We start from the raw sequence: 17,648 nt of genomic DNA, 5'->3' as shown, positions 1-17,648 counted from the left end.
TCTTTTTAAAAAATTAATATTTTAAAAGACAAACATACAAACAACAAATATAGTTACACCCAAACAAGTATTCTACAATAAAATAAAAAGTCTGGCTTCTGATTTCTTCTGCACCAAATGTAAACACAATTGAAAATTTACCACTCGCTCTCTAATTGCATATATATAGAAATATAATTCAGTTAGTTCTTACTTAATTATTACTAATTAAACAGAAATCACTCTTTTCTCTACTATGTCAAATTGCTTATCATCTGGTCCTCAGATCCACAATTCATCATTTTTGTCATTTTAAGTAAAAAGTCCATTAAGGGTTTTCAACTGCCCATACACTTAGACAACTACTTTTCTCTTAAAAAGGACATTTTGCCATCTCAGCCAATTTGAATATCTGCACAAATTATTCTGAAGTAGTTGGTACAGATGAAGTTTTCCATTTTTGTGCATATAATACTCTCACTGATTATGTCATATATAAAAACGAAGTTCTATATTTTTTTTCAAACTGTCTATCCATAAGACCCAAAAGATAATCCTTTGGTTTCATTTGTATATTAATCTTTAAGATCTTCTGAATTACTTAATGTATTTCTGACCAAAGAATTTTAGTTTTATTGCAAGTCCGCCATGAAGGGTAAAATGACCCTTCATGATGCTTACACTTCCAATGCCTATTCAGAACATTTTTATATATTTTTGCTATTTTTTCCAGTGACAGTTACCAATGATAACACATTTTTATAGAAATTCTCTTTGAAATTGGAATATAATGTAAATTTAACCACATCGATCCATTTGTATATTGTATCCAAAGTTACTGGCCACTGTTTCACCTGTTCTTCTTTTGCTTCAAGTTTTAACAGAAACGTATACATTTCACCTTTTCCTACTGTGCATTCCTTTTTGGCTTCTAAAAAAATCTTTTGAGATTTGCGTTTTAGTGCTACAGCATCATAGCAATCCAACACATCTCAATTCAGTGCTATATCTCCAGCATTCCAGTGCATTGGATAGCGAAAATTTTCGAACATTTTTAAAAGCCAAAAAACAATGTGCCACAGGAAAAAGCAAGAAAAAACCAGAATTGTTTGATATGGTCAGAGCACTTCAGAGGCCCCTTCTGCACATGTAGAATAATGCACTTTCAATCCACTTTCACAATTGTTTGCAAGTGGATTTTGCTGTTCTGCACAGCTGTAAAGTGCATTGAAAGTGCATTATTCTGCACGTGCGGCAGCAGAAGGGGCCAGAAAGTTTTGGAGACAGCTCATAGATGGATTGAAATGAGCTGTATGAAACACCTGTGTCTGTATCACTTTACTTGGAAATGGGCCAGCAATGGATCACATCCATTGGGTCATGATAACAGTGCACAAATTGGCTGCAGTAACAATATTTCCAAGCTACCTCTGGGATACAAAAACCAGTTTGTTATCTTAGTTGAGACTGAAATTCGCATTTGTTGAAGCATTCCATTTCACTAGATCAAGATTTCCTTCACACAAGAATGTGAATACAAGGGAAGTCACTGTCCATATTCTGTGCTGAGTTAAGGTCTCCTCCTCTATCTTCTACTTAAAATATTCTAACAGAACAATGGAATGTTCCTTTGTTCCTTTTGGGTAACTGCAAGCGTCAGCTGGCAAAGTTTTGTTGTGATTGCTGGTTTTCTGTATCAAAGCAGAGAGTTGCATTTTGTAAAGAGAATTATGAATACTTGTATAGTGTTAGCAGTATAGCAGCAAAAATGTATGGCAATGTATTTTAAATAAGTGCATTTATTAAATTTGCCTATATTCTATATAACTTGTTTTGAAAGCTCTTTGTGTATTTAGGTGATAAGATATAATATACATTTATATATTATTTCATTAGGCACAAAAGTACAATAATTTATGTAAGTGTTGGTGCGTGTACGTAATACCATCTGTAAAATACTTAAGCATTAGTATATGTAGAAAATTGTTTTACTACTTAAGAAGCAAGACATTATGAATTTCTTTAACCATTAAACAAGTTTTATTTATATGCAAAGTCAACCTATATAAGGTTTATGTTCCATTTAACAACGCCTTCAAGTAACTAGCATAACTAACAGCTTTCAAAAGCTTATTCTGTCAAAACAAAAGCTTTTTTGTCTCTGGCATAAGCAACAATAATAATCGCACAGATAATTTGTAGCTATATGACATTTTCTACTTGCTGTTCAGCAAATGCTCTGTATTTAAATGGTCAACAATTACCCAGCAAGCAAAAAGCACTTTGATGAATTTGTGTGCATAGTAAATAAACCCATTCCCATTGCTTTCTCTTTTTTAAGCTTATGGCACTACAGTCACACAGCTGCTTTGTTCATAAATTATATAGATAATGCTTGCCTTGTGTAAAAAATGTTTGTCGTGACAGAAATCTATTCATCATATGGAGTAAAGTGGTGAAGCTTGTTTAAAGGTAAATAAGTGACATCTTTACATTTTGTATCAATGAGAGATTTGTAAAATATGAAAAAGTGCCTTATGTCTCAACATTATCTGGAAATCATGCATTTTGCAAACTATTAACCATTACTAGATTGTATTATAGGTGATTGATTTTAGTAACTGTTTTTGATTTCCTTCCTTCTTTTAAACAAAATAATATATTACAACCAAACCATGTCACCAACCACTGGCTCTCCAGCCAGCACCTGGTCTAAACTGATTTCCATGCTGCCTTCACCCTCACACCTAACTCACCCTAACTCACCAGCAAAATCTTGCTTAGAGAAAGAACAGCAGCAAAACTAAGGCGGTTTCCGCACCGCCCAAATACGACGCCTTAGGGACGGCAAAAATGCCGTCCCTAAGGCGCCGTTCGCATAGGCGGCGCTGCTGAAACGCAGCAGTGCCAACCTGGCTTCCCTCCACCTCCCCCAGTGCGCCGTCAGGCCACCCCAAAAAACCTCCCTCCTGGAGGGAGGTTTTTTTAAAACAGCGTGTTCCCGCCAGCGCGATTCCCCCCCCCCTTTTTGAGAAAGTACCAGCGGGGGGGGGGGGGGTTCTTACGTCCTTTATGAAGTATGATTGCCAGCATCCTGATGAGGCCTGGAAATGTCTAGGAATTGCAATTGATCTTCAGATGACAGAGATGAGTTCCCCTGGAAAAAAATATTGTTTTGGAAGGTAGGCTCTATGGCATTATATACCAATGAAGTCCCAACTCTCCCCAAACCCCACCCTCCCCAGGTTCCACTCACATTTCCCAACCCAGAGCTGGCAACCCTAGGTACGGAGTGACCTGTATGCTGCCCCAATGGATCAATAGCAGCTGTTGAGGGAGAAGAGTATGGGAAAAGGTTAAGTCGCCAGTTCTTCTTGCCACCATCCACATCCATACTGAGAAGCCTCACAGTTGCTATTTACTGATAGTTTAAAATTCTTGGGAGATAGATTAATAGATCACCTAGCATCTTGTCAAGTTTGGACCCAAGTTCAAGATGGGTGCTCCCCTGCTCTTTGGCTCATTCCGCACATGCAGAATAATGCACTTTCAAACTGCTTTCAGTGCTCTTTGAAGCTGTGCAGAATGGCAAAATCCACTTGCAAACAGTTGTGAAAGTGGTTTGAAAACGCATTATTTTGCGAATGCGGAAGGGGCCTAAGTTCTTCCTTGCTTTCTAAGAACTCTTCCTTTGTATCTCTCTGTTGTGGACAGACAGAGCCCAACTCCTGTTAAAATCAATAGGATTTGAAAAACATAGCCAGACCAGAGGTTCAATGAAACCGACAAATGAAATAGATTTAAAAAAACAAATAAGCTTACTAAAAATTTTAATGTCCAGAAAAATGAATCCCAGAAGACAAGAGTAATCAAAACTAATGTATTGTTGAAGGATTTCATGGCTGGACTCAATTGGTTGTTGTGGGCTTTCCGGGCTGCATAGCCGTGGTCTGGCGGATATTGTTCCTAACAGTTCACCTGCATCGGTGCCTGACATCTTCAGAGGTATATCACAGAAAGAAGTCTGTTACACACTGTGTCCAGTGGGAAGGGAATGTTTAGTGGGATATATATTGTCCATGCCCCAGGGTGGGGAACCAATCAGCAAGTGTTTGGGTGGAACTTGCTATGCAAAGGTGTGGTTGAGTGCATTGTATTGCAGGTGGGGTTTTCAGTCCGTTTACATTGGTATTCGCATTTGCATTCCCTGCAGTAGCAACAGTCTTAGTGAATGCAAATCCTGTGTCCGGGTGGAGTTCATTGTCCACGAACCTAGCATGCCCTACACCTTTGATTCTGGTGTTTTAAAGTACTGGTAGCCAAGTTTTGTTAATTCTCAGAGTCTCTTCCTTCTTGTTGAAGTTGTCTTGGTGTTTGTAAATTTCAATAGCCTCCCTGTGTAGTCTGACATAGTAACTATCCAAGTTGTTCAGAATTCCAGTGTTTTCAAATAAAATGCTGTGTCCAGTTTTGTTTAGAGCATATTCTGCTATTGTAGATTTTTTCAGGATGGTTAAGCCAACAATGACTTTTGTTCTCTTTAATATGAGTTTGAATGCTGCATTTTGTAGCATCCTATGTAGACCTTTCCACAGCTGCAGGGTATGCAATAAACTACTGCAGAAGTGAGGGGATCTCTCTTGTCCTTTGCTGAGCTTAGCATCTGCTGTACCTACCAGAAAACTACTGCAGATGCTACACTTAGCAAAGGACAAGAGAGATGTGTATCTCTCTCTTGTCCTCTGTGATACACCTCTGAAGATGCCAGCCACAGATGCAGGTGAAACATTAGGAACAAGATCTACCAGACCACGGCCACACAGCCCAGAAAGCCCACAACAACCAATCAAAACTAAGTTCAAACAAAACGTATAATAATTCCATGATTTTCTTTCAACAGTAGATGAAGAGGAGGTATATGCCTGTCCATACAAAGGAATATAGAAAAGACATATTCATAAGGGATCTTTGCATTCACTGAATGTGTATATGATTTCTTCATTTCATATCTTACAATCATGAACGCAAGTATAAAGCTCTGGAAGAGCTCAGAAGTAAGCCACATGTTACTTCTAGGAAAATATCCTTCCAATCATAGCTTTAGTTGCTAAGGAATTGTCATCTCGCTATTGGAAACATCTTACCTACTACTGAAATAAAAAAATGGAAAGGCAGATTAGCTAAAAATAGTTGGGTAAGAAACAATCCCGTTAATATTACTGTTCTGTCCTCACACAGATCTGTGGGCTTATTTTTTTTAAAAAAATCTAAATAAGGTATCATATTCAATGTTCATTACAAAACTTTTTGTACTCTAGAGGATGCTGTAATTAAAGAGAAACCATGGTTTCTCTCAGTCATCAGCTTTTGCAGATACTTGTGATTACTTGAAACCAGTATTTCTTTGATGCATAGGAGTGTGTAGCTGTCTCTGAGGTTATCAAATTAGTTTTGGAGGTTAGTCAAAGCACAATATTTGAGTATTCTTTTTGGTTCAATAGAAGAACCACTTTTAACACATGGTTCAGTGGATCTTGTTGAAAATGTTTGCGGGAAACCTTTTTGGCAAAGTAGAAACAAACATTAAACTGTGGAACAACCAAACATTAAAGTGTATATTTAATGTTTTAAAATTTTTAAAGTATGGGACAACCAAATATTAAAATGTATTTTTCAGAGAAGGCACAAATATTCATTGTAAATGCATTACCATACATGGTAACATCTTGCTTTTTTGTCCTTCATGCACAAATAAAAAGGAAACTGAACAAAACTTTATTTTCATTTGTATTGTTATGGGCATGGTGAGAAAGGTAGTGGAACAGTTGCTAGATTTGACTGAAAAAGTCAAAGAAGATGTTGCAGCACACATAAATAGAAGAAATCTGGCCTGGCAGGGAAGGATGCCAGCAAGAGAGTCTAGATATCCAGAAATGAATAGCCTTGAAGATCAGAAAGAAGAAGACAGTAGTTCAGAAGCTGTCAAACCCATTGTCAATAAATACAATAGTTTAGGCCCAGGTGCAGAACATTCGGAGCACTATAAAGGATGTCCAGTTCATGGAAGTGAAGATATGATTCACAGATGGGAGTATTGATTGAGGGCCAACAGATGTTCATATATATGATAAACTTGTAATCATTCTTTTTCAATAGACTTTGCTAAGAAAAATAGACCTAGAAAGAATGAACTAACATTTTTATATATTGAAAGACATTTTAAGTATCCATCGCCTTATATGGTGTTTGAAGGCATCATGAGTTAGCAAAAAATGTGCATCCTTATCAGTGGAAAAGTTGGAGATTACTAGTGAATGATTTAAAAATCCTATAAATGGGGGAAGTTGTGTTAATTGAAGGCTTCTTCTCAGAAGGGGTTCCTTCTGCTTACTTTTGGGGTAAGAGACTTTTGTGGACTTTAATTATCCGAATAACAATGATGGATATAAAACAATCATGTTTTATAGATTTAGTCTGTTTTAAGATGGCAATGGTTATGTTTATTTTATTTATTTATTTATTATTTAGATTTTTTATACCGCCCCATCCCCAAGGGGCTCTGGGCGGTGTACAACATAAAATTCAGCTAAAACACTAGTTAAAACAATTTAAAGCAGCGATAATCATAACAGGCGTCCGGCAACCCCACTTTTAAAAATCCTCCCTAGGAGGGAGGGACAGCAAGTCCCATTAGTTGGAACAGGGGGGGGGGGGGCGCCATCAGCGGCTGGTCCCTCCAAAGGCCCGGCGGAACAACTCCGTCTTACAGGCTCTGCGGAACTCACCAGATCCCGCAGGGCCCAGACAGTTGGAGGAAGAGTGTTCCACCAGGCCGGGGCCAGAGCCGTAAAGGCCCTGGCCCGCGTGGAGGCCAGTCGCATCATTGAGGGGCCGGGGACCACCAACAGATTGGCCTCCGCCGAACGGAGATCCCGTATAGGGACTTATGGGGTGATGCGGTCTCGAAGATACGAGGGTCCCAGCCCGCGTAAGGCCTTGTGTTAATTGAAGTTTAGAATGGCAGCAGATGTTTAGAATTTTAGACGTTGTTTAGATGATGTTTAGACGTTTAGAATGGCAGCAGATGTTCTCTCCCACTATTTACTTGTGTACTTTACTGAGAATGAAACTATAGTGATACTGTGGCATACCTTTGTCTAGGACAGTGGTTCCCAAACTTATTTGGCCTACCGCCCCCTTTCCAGAAAAAATATTACTTAGCGCCCCCTGGAAATTAATTTTTTTTAAATTTTAATAGCAATTAAACAGAAAGATATATGTTTCAAGTGGCCCAATTTCAAGTGGCCCAATTAATTGAAACAGTCCTTTCGACTGACATTGTAAAAGTTACAACAATAGACAACTTTAAATTTAGCTATTATTCTATCAATTGTCAGTCTGGCAGGGTTCATGGTCACCAGAAACAGCAGGAGAGTGGAAAAAAATGGGTGGTATCCTGTCAGGCTTTCCAGTGGTAGAGGCTGCTATGGGTCATAGGACCCATGTGAACAAGTCTCAAGTGAGAACAGAGCTGTAGTGGGGAAGAGAATGAGGCAAAATTGAATACAAAAGCTACAGTCCCACATGTCAAAACGAATATAACGAAAGAAAATACCAAACCCTGGAGTGGCAAGTACAAATGAGATACAAATACAATTCACTCTCTGTTGCATACAACATGACAACCAATGAATATTTAAGAAATTTATAATAAAGTGTCAGACTGCAACAAAAACAATTATCACTAATACATATAAATTACAATAGAACTCAGAACAGAGGAAGAAAAGCACGTCTCAATTCAAGGCAACTTCTCTTAATATTCTAATCTTATTCAAAACGAGACACTGAGAGTAAAATATAATCAGTCCAATTGTAAACAAGATTCTGGGAGCCAAGCACAAACACTTTTCGCTATAAGAAGTCCGCTTTCAAAAGATTTTTTTTTCAAGGTACAATGCCTCCTTATCAATGTATGTACAAAGGGGGGGGGAACAGTAGACCAGGACAAATCACAGACAGAAAACACCTTAGAACACACTTAGGCGAACAGAAACAACAATCACACACGCCAACACTAAAGAGTCTATTCAAGAACCATGCTCTCCCTGTAGAGGCAGGAAAAATACTGGGGGAAGATGGCTGCCGAACCTCAAGACAATGGGGTGAGGAATCACCCACAGCTAGATGTCCTCTGCCTCCAGGAGAATGCATTTTCCAAGTCAGCAAAGATTTAAAGAATGCTAGCTTGGTTAACAACCCAACTGAAAAAAAAACCTATAAACTATAAAAAGCAAAAAGTGTTCTGTTAAAAGCAAAAAGTGTTCTGCTAAAAACTGTAATTTCTGCCCCAATGAATTTAATAGAAGAGACCTCATGCTCTGGCTAAAAAAATTAAGTTAGGTAATCATTAAGCCTTCAAAAATAAATTTTGAGGAGCAGGTTGCTAAAAGCATCACAACAACAAAAAAATTACTCAAATATATCTACAGCAGAGAACCATCAAAAGAAGCAGTTGGGCCTTTGGATGACCAAGGAATAAATGGATTGCTGAAGGAAAATGGAGAGATGGCAGAGAAGCTCAATTAACTTTTTTGCTTCTTTTTTATTGTGGAAAGTGTGGAGCATATGCCTATGCCACAGTCACTGTTTTCAGGAAGGGAGTCTGAAGAACTGACACAAATTGAGTTAATGAGAGATTAAGCTTTACACCTAAAGGGGGAATTAAAAAACATTAAGTCTCCAGGTGCTAATGGTATATACCTGTCAGTTCTTAGATTGTTGATCTACTAACCCACATATGCTCTTAACACTTAATTCAGTCGTTATGCCGAAAGACTAAAAGGTAGCAAACGTTACACTGATTTTTAGAAAGTGGTCAAGAGGGGAACAACAAATTCCACGCCAGTTAGCCTGTTCCAGGAAAATTAGTAGAAACTATAAACTGTGAATGTCCCTGGCCTTGAAAACCATACAAGTCTGCTGTGACTTTACACCCCCCCCCCAAAAAAAAAGCAATATCAGGATCCCCCAGCAGGTGGTGGTCATGTACCAGTTTCTTCAATTTCTCAGCTCCAGCACTGTTGTAGCATTAAACTTAATTTTAAACTCCTGAAGGATAAGAGGGGGACAGACTCTTCCAATTCTTCTGACATATTTTTTGTTAATTCAGGGTATTCTGTCCCATTTGATACCATATCTATCTTTCCTGCCACTGTTATTGGAGCACTGAGTTTTGGATTTTAAAACTGATTCAAATGAAAACAGAAGTGTGCTTTTCATTCCCTTGATAAATTAAAGTGATTTTAAAAAGGTAATGTTTCCCCTTCAGTCGTATCCGACCCTGGGGTACCACTGCAAGCAGTGATTTCACAGGCAAGTTGTTTTTGTGGGGTAGTTTGCCATTGCTTTCCCCAGCTATTCTTTACCTCATAGCTATGAGCTAGGTACTCATTTACCGACCAAGGAATGGATTGGTGGCTGAGTTGACCATGAGCCAGCTGCCAGGATATCTGACCCACAGGGGGCTCAAACTCCTGACCATGTGAGTGGCAGTGCAAGCACTTAACCACTATGCCACGCAGCTGCTGTGATTTATTTTACATTAAGTCTTTTGTTGTGGTTATATTAAGTAATAAAAAAGAAATCACTTTAAACTAAAGTGTGATCCTAAGAATACCTACCAGAACCATACTCAAACATGCTTAAAGATTGATTGAACTGATAACTGATTGATTGAACTGATATCTACATTTTTATCACTAAATATCAGCCAGGGAGAGGAATAGGGGAGGATGTAGAAGGGTAAATAAACTCATTCCAACTACTATTTCCCCAAATTCAGAAAGCCCTCTGAGGCCCCTGTTATTTGAGGAACATATAGTTGATGGGGAGGGGTGATGTGGAAAGAATCAAAACTTACTGCCTCCCCCATGTCTTAGTTTTGATCCTCCACTGTCTAGCATTAAAAATATACTAGACATTTGTTAGGGATCTTCCAACATCACCCCAAGCTTGACCCAGGACAACCATCAAGTGTCTAGTTTGATACTCAATATGTCATAAACTTACTTGGTGGTTTTAGAGAAAAGCCTCACCTCCAACAAGAGGACGCTGTCATCATAAACTCACACTAGAACCAAAGTGCATTTTGTAATGGCAAGTTTTTGCAAGCATACTGGAACATGAAGTGTACATTTTGAAACAATTGCCTAGATATCCTTCTGTATGGAAGTCACTTGGAAATAAAATCATTACTTATCTTAATTGTTGTCCATCCCTTTGAAGGGATAAACTTAGCAAGTCTGGGCTCTTAAATCTTGTAATTGTAAATCCTGGCCCACAGCTGGAGAATCTTTTTAGCATATTTAGGCTGGTTCTGTATTTGACAATGTGATCCTTCTGAACATTAACTAGGGCTGAAATTAGAATCTAAATTGGTTCTACCCCTAGTATCTATCTGAGCCAGCCTTCCAGAGATTAATATTCTTCCTTCCAAGGATCTTCTCAAGAAAAGGAAGCAAAAGCCTGCTTTTTCTGGAGAATTTTTTCTGAAAATGTGAGTGTGTTTACCTACCGTAACAACTTATTAAGATTAGGGGACAAGCTTCTACTAATTTAAAATACTGCTTTGTATTTCAGTGATCAAAACTGAAGAACATTACTTCCCTGATATGCCTATCTTCAGGGTATCTACAAATAGTTTCCTATATTACTTCCACAAAAAAGTGTCCTTGCATGGGTATTTGAGAACAGATAGAATCTCTAAGGATTGGTTGTTGTGGGTTTTGTTAGGAACATGTTCTGCTACTGCAGATTTTTCAGGATGGTTAAGCCGACAGTGTCTTTCATGCTCCTTAATATGAGTCTGAATGCTGCGGTTTGTGGTTCCAATGTAGACCTTTCCACAGCTGCAGGCTATGCGATAGACTCCTGCAGAAGTGAGGGGGTCTCTCTTGTCCTTTGCTGAGCGTAGCATCTGCTGTATTTTCCTGGTAGGTTTGAAGATGGTTTGTAGGTTATGTTTTTTCATCAGTTTCCCTATTTGATCTGTGATTCCCTTGATGTAGGTCTTGCATTTCTTTTGGTACACACACACACACACACACACACACACTCAAAGCAAAAACTATTAGTGATTCTCTACATGTTCCCTGCCAATGGTATCATAGTCAATGCCATGATACCATGTAGCTGATCGGTTTGGGCTATGTGACTGTGCAGTGAGCTGATAAGATTTGAAGCCAATTTACCCTGGTTCAAGTCCCATGATCCATCAAGCAATAAAAAGCCATATATGTAGAGAATGTCATGCCTTTCTTCATTTCACTCTGTGTGTGTGTGTGTGTGTGTGTGTGTGTGTGTGTGTGTGTGTGTGTGTGTGTGTGTGTGTGTGTGTGTGTGTGTGTGTGTGTGTGTGTGTGTGTGTGTGTGTGTGTAACAAAAGAGATGCAAGACAGAGTGATCAGTGCCCCAAGAAACTCAAGAAAAAGTAATGGATGTATGGTTAAATACACATTGGGGAACCTGAAAATATGATTTCCATGAAGAAAATGTTCCCATGTAAATATTCAGTGCACCCATACATTTCCTGACGTCATTAAAATTCAGTTCCCAACATTGCCTCATGCAAAGGACAGAATGTAAAGAGGGGCTGTGCAGATTAGAGCAGGCTCCATCTTTAATGCCCAATTGGGACAACTAACCCTCCAGGAAAATGAGGAAATGGGCTGTTGAATAACAGCATCTACTTCACTTGAACATGTTACTTAAACACCCTTTAATCACAAGTGTAACACCAATTTCTGTGTTTCACACACATTTCTGAGGGTGCATTTTTGTGAGTTCCCTGTTCCATGCAACAAAAAAATGTACAAAATTGTGAGCAATGGCAAGGAATTTACTTTGTCATGAAAAAAAAAGCTCCAATTTATGCTTTCTCACATGACACAGGCACATCTTAGCTTTGGTAATTCATAAATACAGATAGTTTATCATCTCACAAGATGTCTACCAAACAGTATATAAAAGGTACAGGCTCTTTCAATATTGTTATTGTTTCTGTGATTCAAACAATAGATTGTAGTGAGGGGTAACATGTTTTTATTGGCAACAATCTTTAAAAGCCAAACTTTTCAAACCATTTCTACAGCTTAAAACTTTTGTTTCAGACAACCAAGTTTTTATTTACAATATGTACATAGACTTTGAAATACAAATTCCAGATATTGAGTTTACTAAATCGTTCCTGCTCTGAAGTTTGGCCATTTTAAAAAATGGAAATGCAATTTCCCTCTGTTGGATAACTGTTCTCTTCAGAACTCCAAAGACGAGTTACAATGTGATCCTTTGGATGGCAACATTCTTTGTTCATGGAACACCAAGAGAAGAAAGAATATTTTGGATCATGGGCTGAATTTTCCATAGTAGAGAAGCAACAAGCTCTTGGAAAAATAACAACACTTGAAATGGTAGCAGCTTAAACTTTTCACAGGTAAACAGAAACACCAGAAGAAGAAGTAATGTACTGTCCACAATTCTCAGATAGTACTTTCGATGAAAGAAGGTTGCAGGGGCACCTCTGGCTCCTTGATATTTTCCTCAGACACATTCAGTACATCCTGCTCTGGATAGATATCTTGAATCAACATAGAATTTGTGTTCTTCCACTCCCTGTACTTCCTTGCTGTTAGCTCATTGTCCCCCAGCAACTGGTTAATCATGGCTAAGTCACGTTCTTTGCACTAGTAGATAAAAACAAAAAGGTTCATGGAACAGAAAACATTAAGCAATCAAGGATCCTCTTATTTCTAAAATTGTCCAAATTACTTTTTAGTTTGGAAAATTCAAGTATTAGATAAAAATCCAGGTATTAATTACAAGCACGGTTTCATCAGGAGCTTTTTCTGCACAAAGCATTTAAAACGTTTGCCAAACATTTTGAAAAGAATCGCTTTTGTGGGTTTTGTCCACATAGCCCAGAAAAATTAAGTGTTCATTGTGAAAATAGGTCTTTTTAAAAACCACTTCTAAGTTAGGAGGACTTGAAATCTGTGAAGCCTTGCCAATTGTGATGTTGAATCTATGTAACCTCAAATCCACTACACACAAAATTGGAAAATGGCACGTTCACATAATCAGCAGCCAAAACTGAATTTATTTGTGTACAGCAATGATGGAAATAGCGGGCATGAGAAATGTCAGAAAATGGCGGACAGGCAGAGAATCTATGAAGCAGCAGAAAATGGTGGGCGGCAGAGAAACCAAAGTGAAGCTTCAAATTCAAGAGGGAGAAATAAAACATTTCCTGTTTCTCTGCACAGGTAAGCAGGAAATGTTTTGAAAACATTTTGAGAAAAAAGATTGCTAGTTTACTGTATCCAAATAAAACAGTTGGAGGCTGAAATAAACATTTCAAAAACATTTTGGGAGGAAAAACTGTGCAGAACTCCTGCAGGAAACATTTTATTTGCCTGTCTCAAAATGTTTTTTTGTGCTGTGAAGAAAGAGTCAGGAACTCACAGTTTTCAGGAACAGCTGAAAACCCCATGAGTCAATGCAAATACATTGGATTTCCCCTGTTTCTCTGCTTGAGTTTAATACCTCCATAAAATCTTACCTTTAATGTACTATTCAGTGCTCGGATTTTGTGGAGTTTATCATTCACGGATGGGTTGTTACTCCTTTTAATGAAGGATTTTCTCAGTTCTCTTTTAGTCGAAGGCCGGTGAGTCCCAAGAGGAGATAAACAGGCTTGCTCTAAAGATTTGAAAAGCTTCTCCATTTCATCTACAGAGCATTTCCCTTGTTCTGTAAGAAAAACATAAGCAACAACATATATAAACAAAGTGCAGGAGTTGCTGAAATAAAATCAAAGTGCTGTTCATCTTGGTAGCCAAATGAAAATTACAATAGCATAAGGAGAGACTGAAAAATTGTGAAGCTGAAAAACTGCTTAGCCACACTTACTTTCAAGTGTTGCTGTATGTGTTACTTAGGCCATTTCTGAAAGGTCCAAAAACAGCGCCCTAGCGACGGTGAAAACACCATCCATGAGGCGCTGTTCGCACAGCTGCCTCTGCTGCAGCTCAGCAGCACCATGCTCACCTCCCCAAATGGCGCGAAAACGCTGCTTTCAAAATACGTTCCATGAGTGTGTTTTTTGGAAAGCCACATCTTCCCACCAGCACTGTGGGAAGGGCACCGCCATGAGAGCTTTCAGGCGCTGCTTGTTAGCATGTGTTGTTTACCTTGTCTTTCCTCCGAGGCTCTGGATGGAGAAAGGACACACCCACACTGCCCTCTGACCCCCATGGGTCAGAGGGCAGTGTGGGCGTGTCACTTCCTTCCTCTGGAGTCTCGGAGGGAAGACAAGGTAAATAACCATGCAGACCATGCGGAGCCACCTCTGCCGCTCGCAGCAGCTTCAGTGCCACCCGCATGACACAGTGCGAATGGTGCCACAGCTCCATTGGTCCCACGGCTCCAGTGCGAATGGTCCCACAGTCCCGCTGTGCAGAAACAGCCCTAGAGGTTTCTGAGGTATAGGTCTTTTCCACATGCACAGTTCACCACAGATTTTCCCGGTGGTCAAACCTTGTGTCTTGGTAGTGTTTTCAGTAAAATCACACACCTTCTTTCCCCCTGTTGTTTTGGGCTCCCCCATCACCGCCACTTTCTCTCTTTGGTTGCATTTATTCTACATGTTATGGCAGAAAGCAAGTTATTCCTGATAGAAGTAAGATATCATATGTGACACAAAAGCTCAACCCTCCCATTTTTCTTCTTTTGTGCAGGCACTCTAATGTTACCACACAATTAGACTGAAGTGGTAAGTCAAACATTTTCTCAACACCCATTTCTACCATTGAGAACCACCCACACAGAATGAAAGCCCACAAAAACCTACTGGAACAGACGCCATTATCTGAAGGAATAGAAGCATGCAACCCCCACCATGCAAAATCCTTCAATATCCAGCCAAATCGGAGCTGCAGTAACACACTGTCACTACTGCAGCACTACTACTTACTCCAAACTGCGAAGTGTATCTTTGCCTTAATGTTACAGAAATATTTCAACATGAAACTGACAAAACTGATCTAATTGCCCTGCTCCTTTGTATCTGTGCCTGAACATTAACATCAATCAAGGCTGATCTGATCACCCCTACTTCTTAACTCTGCTTCAATTTTGCATTGCTAGTTTGAAATGACAAAGAGATTTATTTTAACAATCTTTTTTGAAAATGAAGGATGAAACAAAATGTTTGAAAATGAAGTTGAGTAGCTACGTGAGGTGTGGATAAGGGCCAGGTTTTTGGTGGGGTGGAGAAATAAAGGCCAGCTCAACATGTTGGCAAGCTTCAGGAAAGCCGGCTTGGAAACAGATAGAAAAAAACACTGTGGTAAAAGTGCTCAGAAAAAAAACAGAGGAAAAATGGAGGGGAAACTTTTCTGGCACCAGAGGAAAAAATATGTGGAATTCAAATTTTAAAAGAAGCAGTTGGTGGCAAGATTCATTGTAAACAACTTGTGTGAAAAAGACCGTGTTTCCAAATAGAACATGCCACCTGGTGGTCAAAACCTTTGAATTGCAGCCCTTGTGTTGTGGAATACCCTCCCCATATTGTCCTCTAGAACCTCAGGCCGTTTCCGCACGGCCCATAAACGACGGCCTGGGGGTGGTAAAAACGCCGCCCCCAGGCCACCGTTCGCCGCCCCCAGGCCACCTGACTCAGCTTCCCTCCCCCCAGGGCGGCGTCAGGCCGCCCTAAACAACAACCCTTTAAAGGGTTGTTGTTGGGGAGGAAGCGTCTTCCCGGTGGCGCGGTGCGAACCATGCCGCCGGGAAGACGCTGTCTCCCTCCTCCGTCCGACTCACGATGTCCTCGTCGTCGCCTGCTGGCCGTCGCAGCCCCGGCCACACTGTCCTCCGACCTCCAGGGGTCGGAGGGCAGCGATAGTGAAGACTTAGGCGGCCAGCAGGCGACGGCAGGAAATCGTCGAAGTCTGAAAAAAACAGGAAGAGGCGGCTCCGTGTGGAGCCGCCTCTCCTGTGGCGGCCTCTGCGTGGCCTGCTCGCAAGCTTGCGTGCAAGCGGGCTTCCGCCCCCACGCCGCCAGAACTCTTGCCGGCGTGGGGGCGCGAGGTGGCCGTGCGGAAACGGCCTCAGTTTTCAAGTTTTAGATGCCACATGCAAATTTCAACATCTGTAGGGCTTTTTTTTGCTAGGAATGTGTCTATGGTTAGGATGTGTTTCCTCAGTTGTCTAACTGCACTTATCCTTTAGTTTATTTACTGTTTTTTCCCTCTTGTAGGTGTTGCACTTTTCTAATTTTTCCATCACTATATTTTCTGCTTTTCTTGATTGGTTGGTATGCATTGTGCTGCTTATAACGTTTAATGTCTGGCTATAATGGTTTTGATGATGAGTTTAATTTTGTTTCTGTTTTATGGCTTATATTGACACATATTTTTAATCTTGCATGGAAGCCACCTCAAGAGGATTTTGATAGATAGTCAGGTACATGTGCTTTATATGAATAGATATGGACTGGTGTTATCATGATGGAAGAGTCTATAGTAATAGTAATGCCATGCTTTCCTGGGGGCTTCTGGTAATCAGATTCTCTATGAAAAAGGACTTCGCTATAGGTCAAACCACTTTATTTGCATTTATGCTGCTGTGTCGTGCAATCAGCATTAGGAAGTATTTCCTGGCATCTTCCTTGAGACTACTACAGTTTATTAATGGTCTTGATATCCTGTAGCGTGAAGTTTACTTAACTAAACTGCAGCTGTGCAGTTACCACCATTAAACAAAGGGAACACGGAACAATAACTCAAGAACAAAATCATAATGTGCAGTAGACATGTAGGAAGCCAATCTATTAGAAAAATGGCACCATTATACCTTCATTAGGACTAACTAAAATTATACTTAACTGCTTTGTGAGTAGTTTTTTGGCCTAATAAAGTTGTCATGATCATAACATACTGTGTGTTCTCAAGAGCTGTGATTCTTGAAACTATGTTTTGGGGAACATCAGAACAACTCTGCTGCATCAGACCAATGGTTCATCTAGTCAAATCTCCTTTTACCAGAGAGATGCCTCAGGAAGTGCACATCAGAACACAAAGGCCAAACCTTTGCCCTACTGCAGCTGGCATTCAGATATATAAATATAATCCCTGGACATAAAGGTCCCCTTAAAGACATTGGCTGATCTTTCTTCCATGAATTTTCCTTTTTAAACCCAGGAAATCCTGCATTCCTCAGACATTTATCACAGAAATAACTGCAGCTACCCACATGAACAGGCAATGCCAATTCTTCTCCATATAGCATAAATTTGGGGTCTCTACCCAAGCACTGGTTAGCTTACTATCCTTTCATTAGGATATACACAGTGTTTTCTGAGATTCCTATTTTTTCCCAGCTCCTCCGAGGTTTATGTAATTCGTTTTATATTCTTTTCCATATACATTAATGCTTTGCCCCTTCTGTATCAAAGCTTTAGCTTTGTGGTGTCATTGAAAATGTTCTATCGTTAACAGCCTTCCTCAGGTCTTGCAAACTGAAGGCCATTGAGGGTTCCTTTATAGAATCAATCCATTTCATGATAGGCCTGTTATTGTTGCTAACATGCACAACCAAAGGCGGAGCTA

The 17,648-nt window shown here is 39.8% G+C and overlaps 2 protein-coding genes across 5 annotated transcripts in view; one reads left to right on the top strand and one right to left on the bottom strand.

The window, feature by feature from the left end:
- OPRM1 (opioid receptor mu 1) overlaps nucleotides 1-14,900 on the top strand; it is a 44,158-nt gene extending 29,258 nt beyond the window's left edge. The window contains exon 4 of the mRNA XM_048488519.1: nucleotides 14,775-14,900. Within this exon, the coding sequence (XP_048344476.1) occupies nucleotides 14,775-14,783 (9 nt within the window). The 3' untranslated portion in view covers nucleotides 14,784-14,900. The remainder of the gene's footprint in view (nucleotides 1-14,774) is intronic.
- IPCEF1 (interaction protein for cytohesin exchange factors 1) overlaps nucleotides 12,065-17,648 on the bottom strand; it is a 49,564-nt gene continuing 43,980 nt past the window's right edge. For all 4 annotated transcript variants that reach the window (XM_048488495.1, XM_048488478.1, XM_048488505.1 and 1 more), the window contains 2 exons: nucleotides 13,598-13,788; nucleotides 12,065-12,722 (listed from right to left, as the gene is read on the bottom strand). In XM_048488495.1, the coding sequence (XP_048344452.1) occupies nucleotides 12,519-12,722; nucleotides 13,598-13,788 (395 nt within the window). In that variant the 3' untranslated portion in view covers nucleotides 12,065-12,518. The remainder of the gene's footprint in view (nucleotides 12,723-13,597; nucleotides 13,789-17,648) is intronic.

This window comes from Sphaerodactylus townsendi, linkage group LG01 (assembly GCF_021028975.2).
Source record: "Sphaerodactylus townsendi isolate TG3544 linkage group LG01, MPM_Stown_v2.3, whole genome shotgun sequence".
NCBI classification, from domain to species: Eukaryota; Metazoa; Chordata; class Lepidosauria; order Squamata; family Sphaerodactylidae; genus Sphaerodactylus; species Sphaerodactylus townsendi.
The sequence above is the reverse complement of the archived record's forward strand: the minus strand, read 5'-3'. Positions and strand labels throughout refer to the sequence as shown.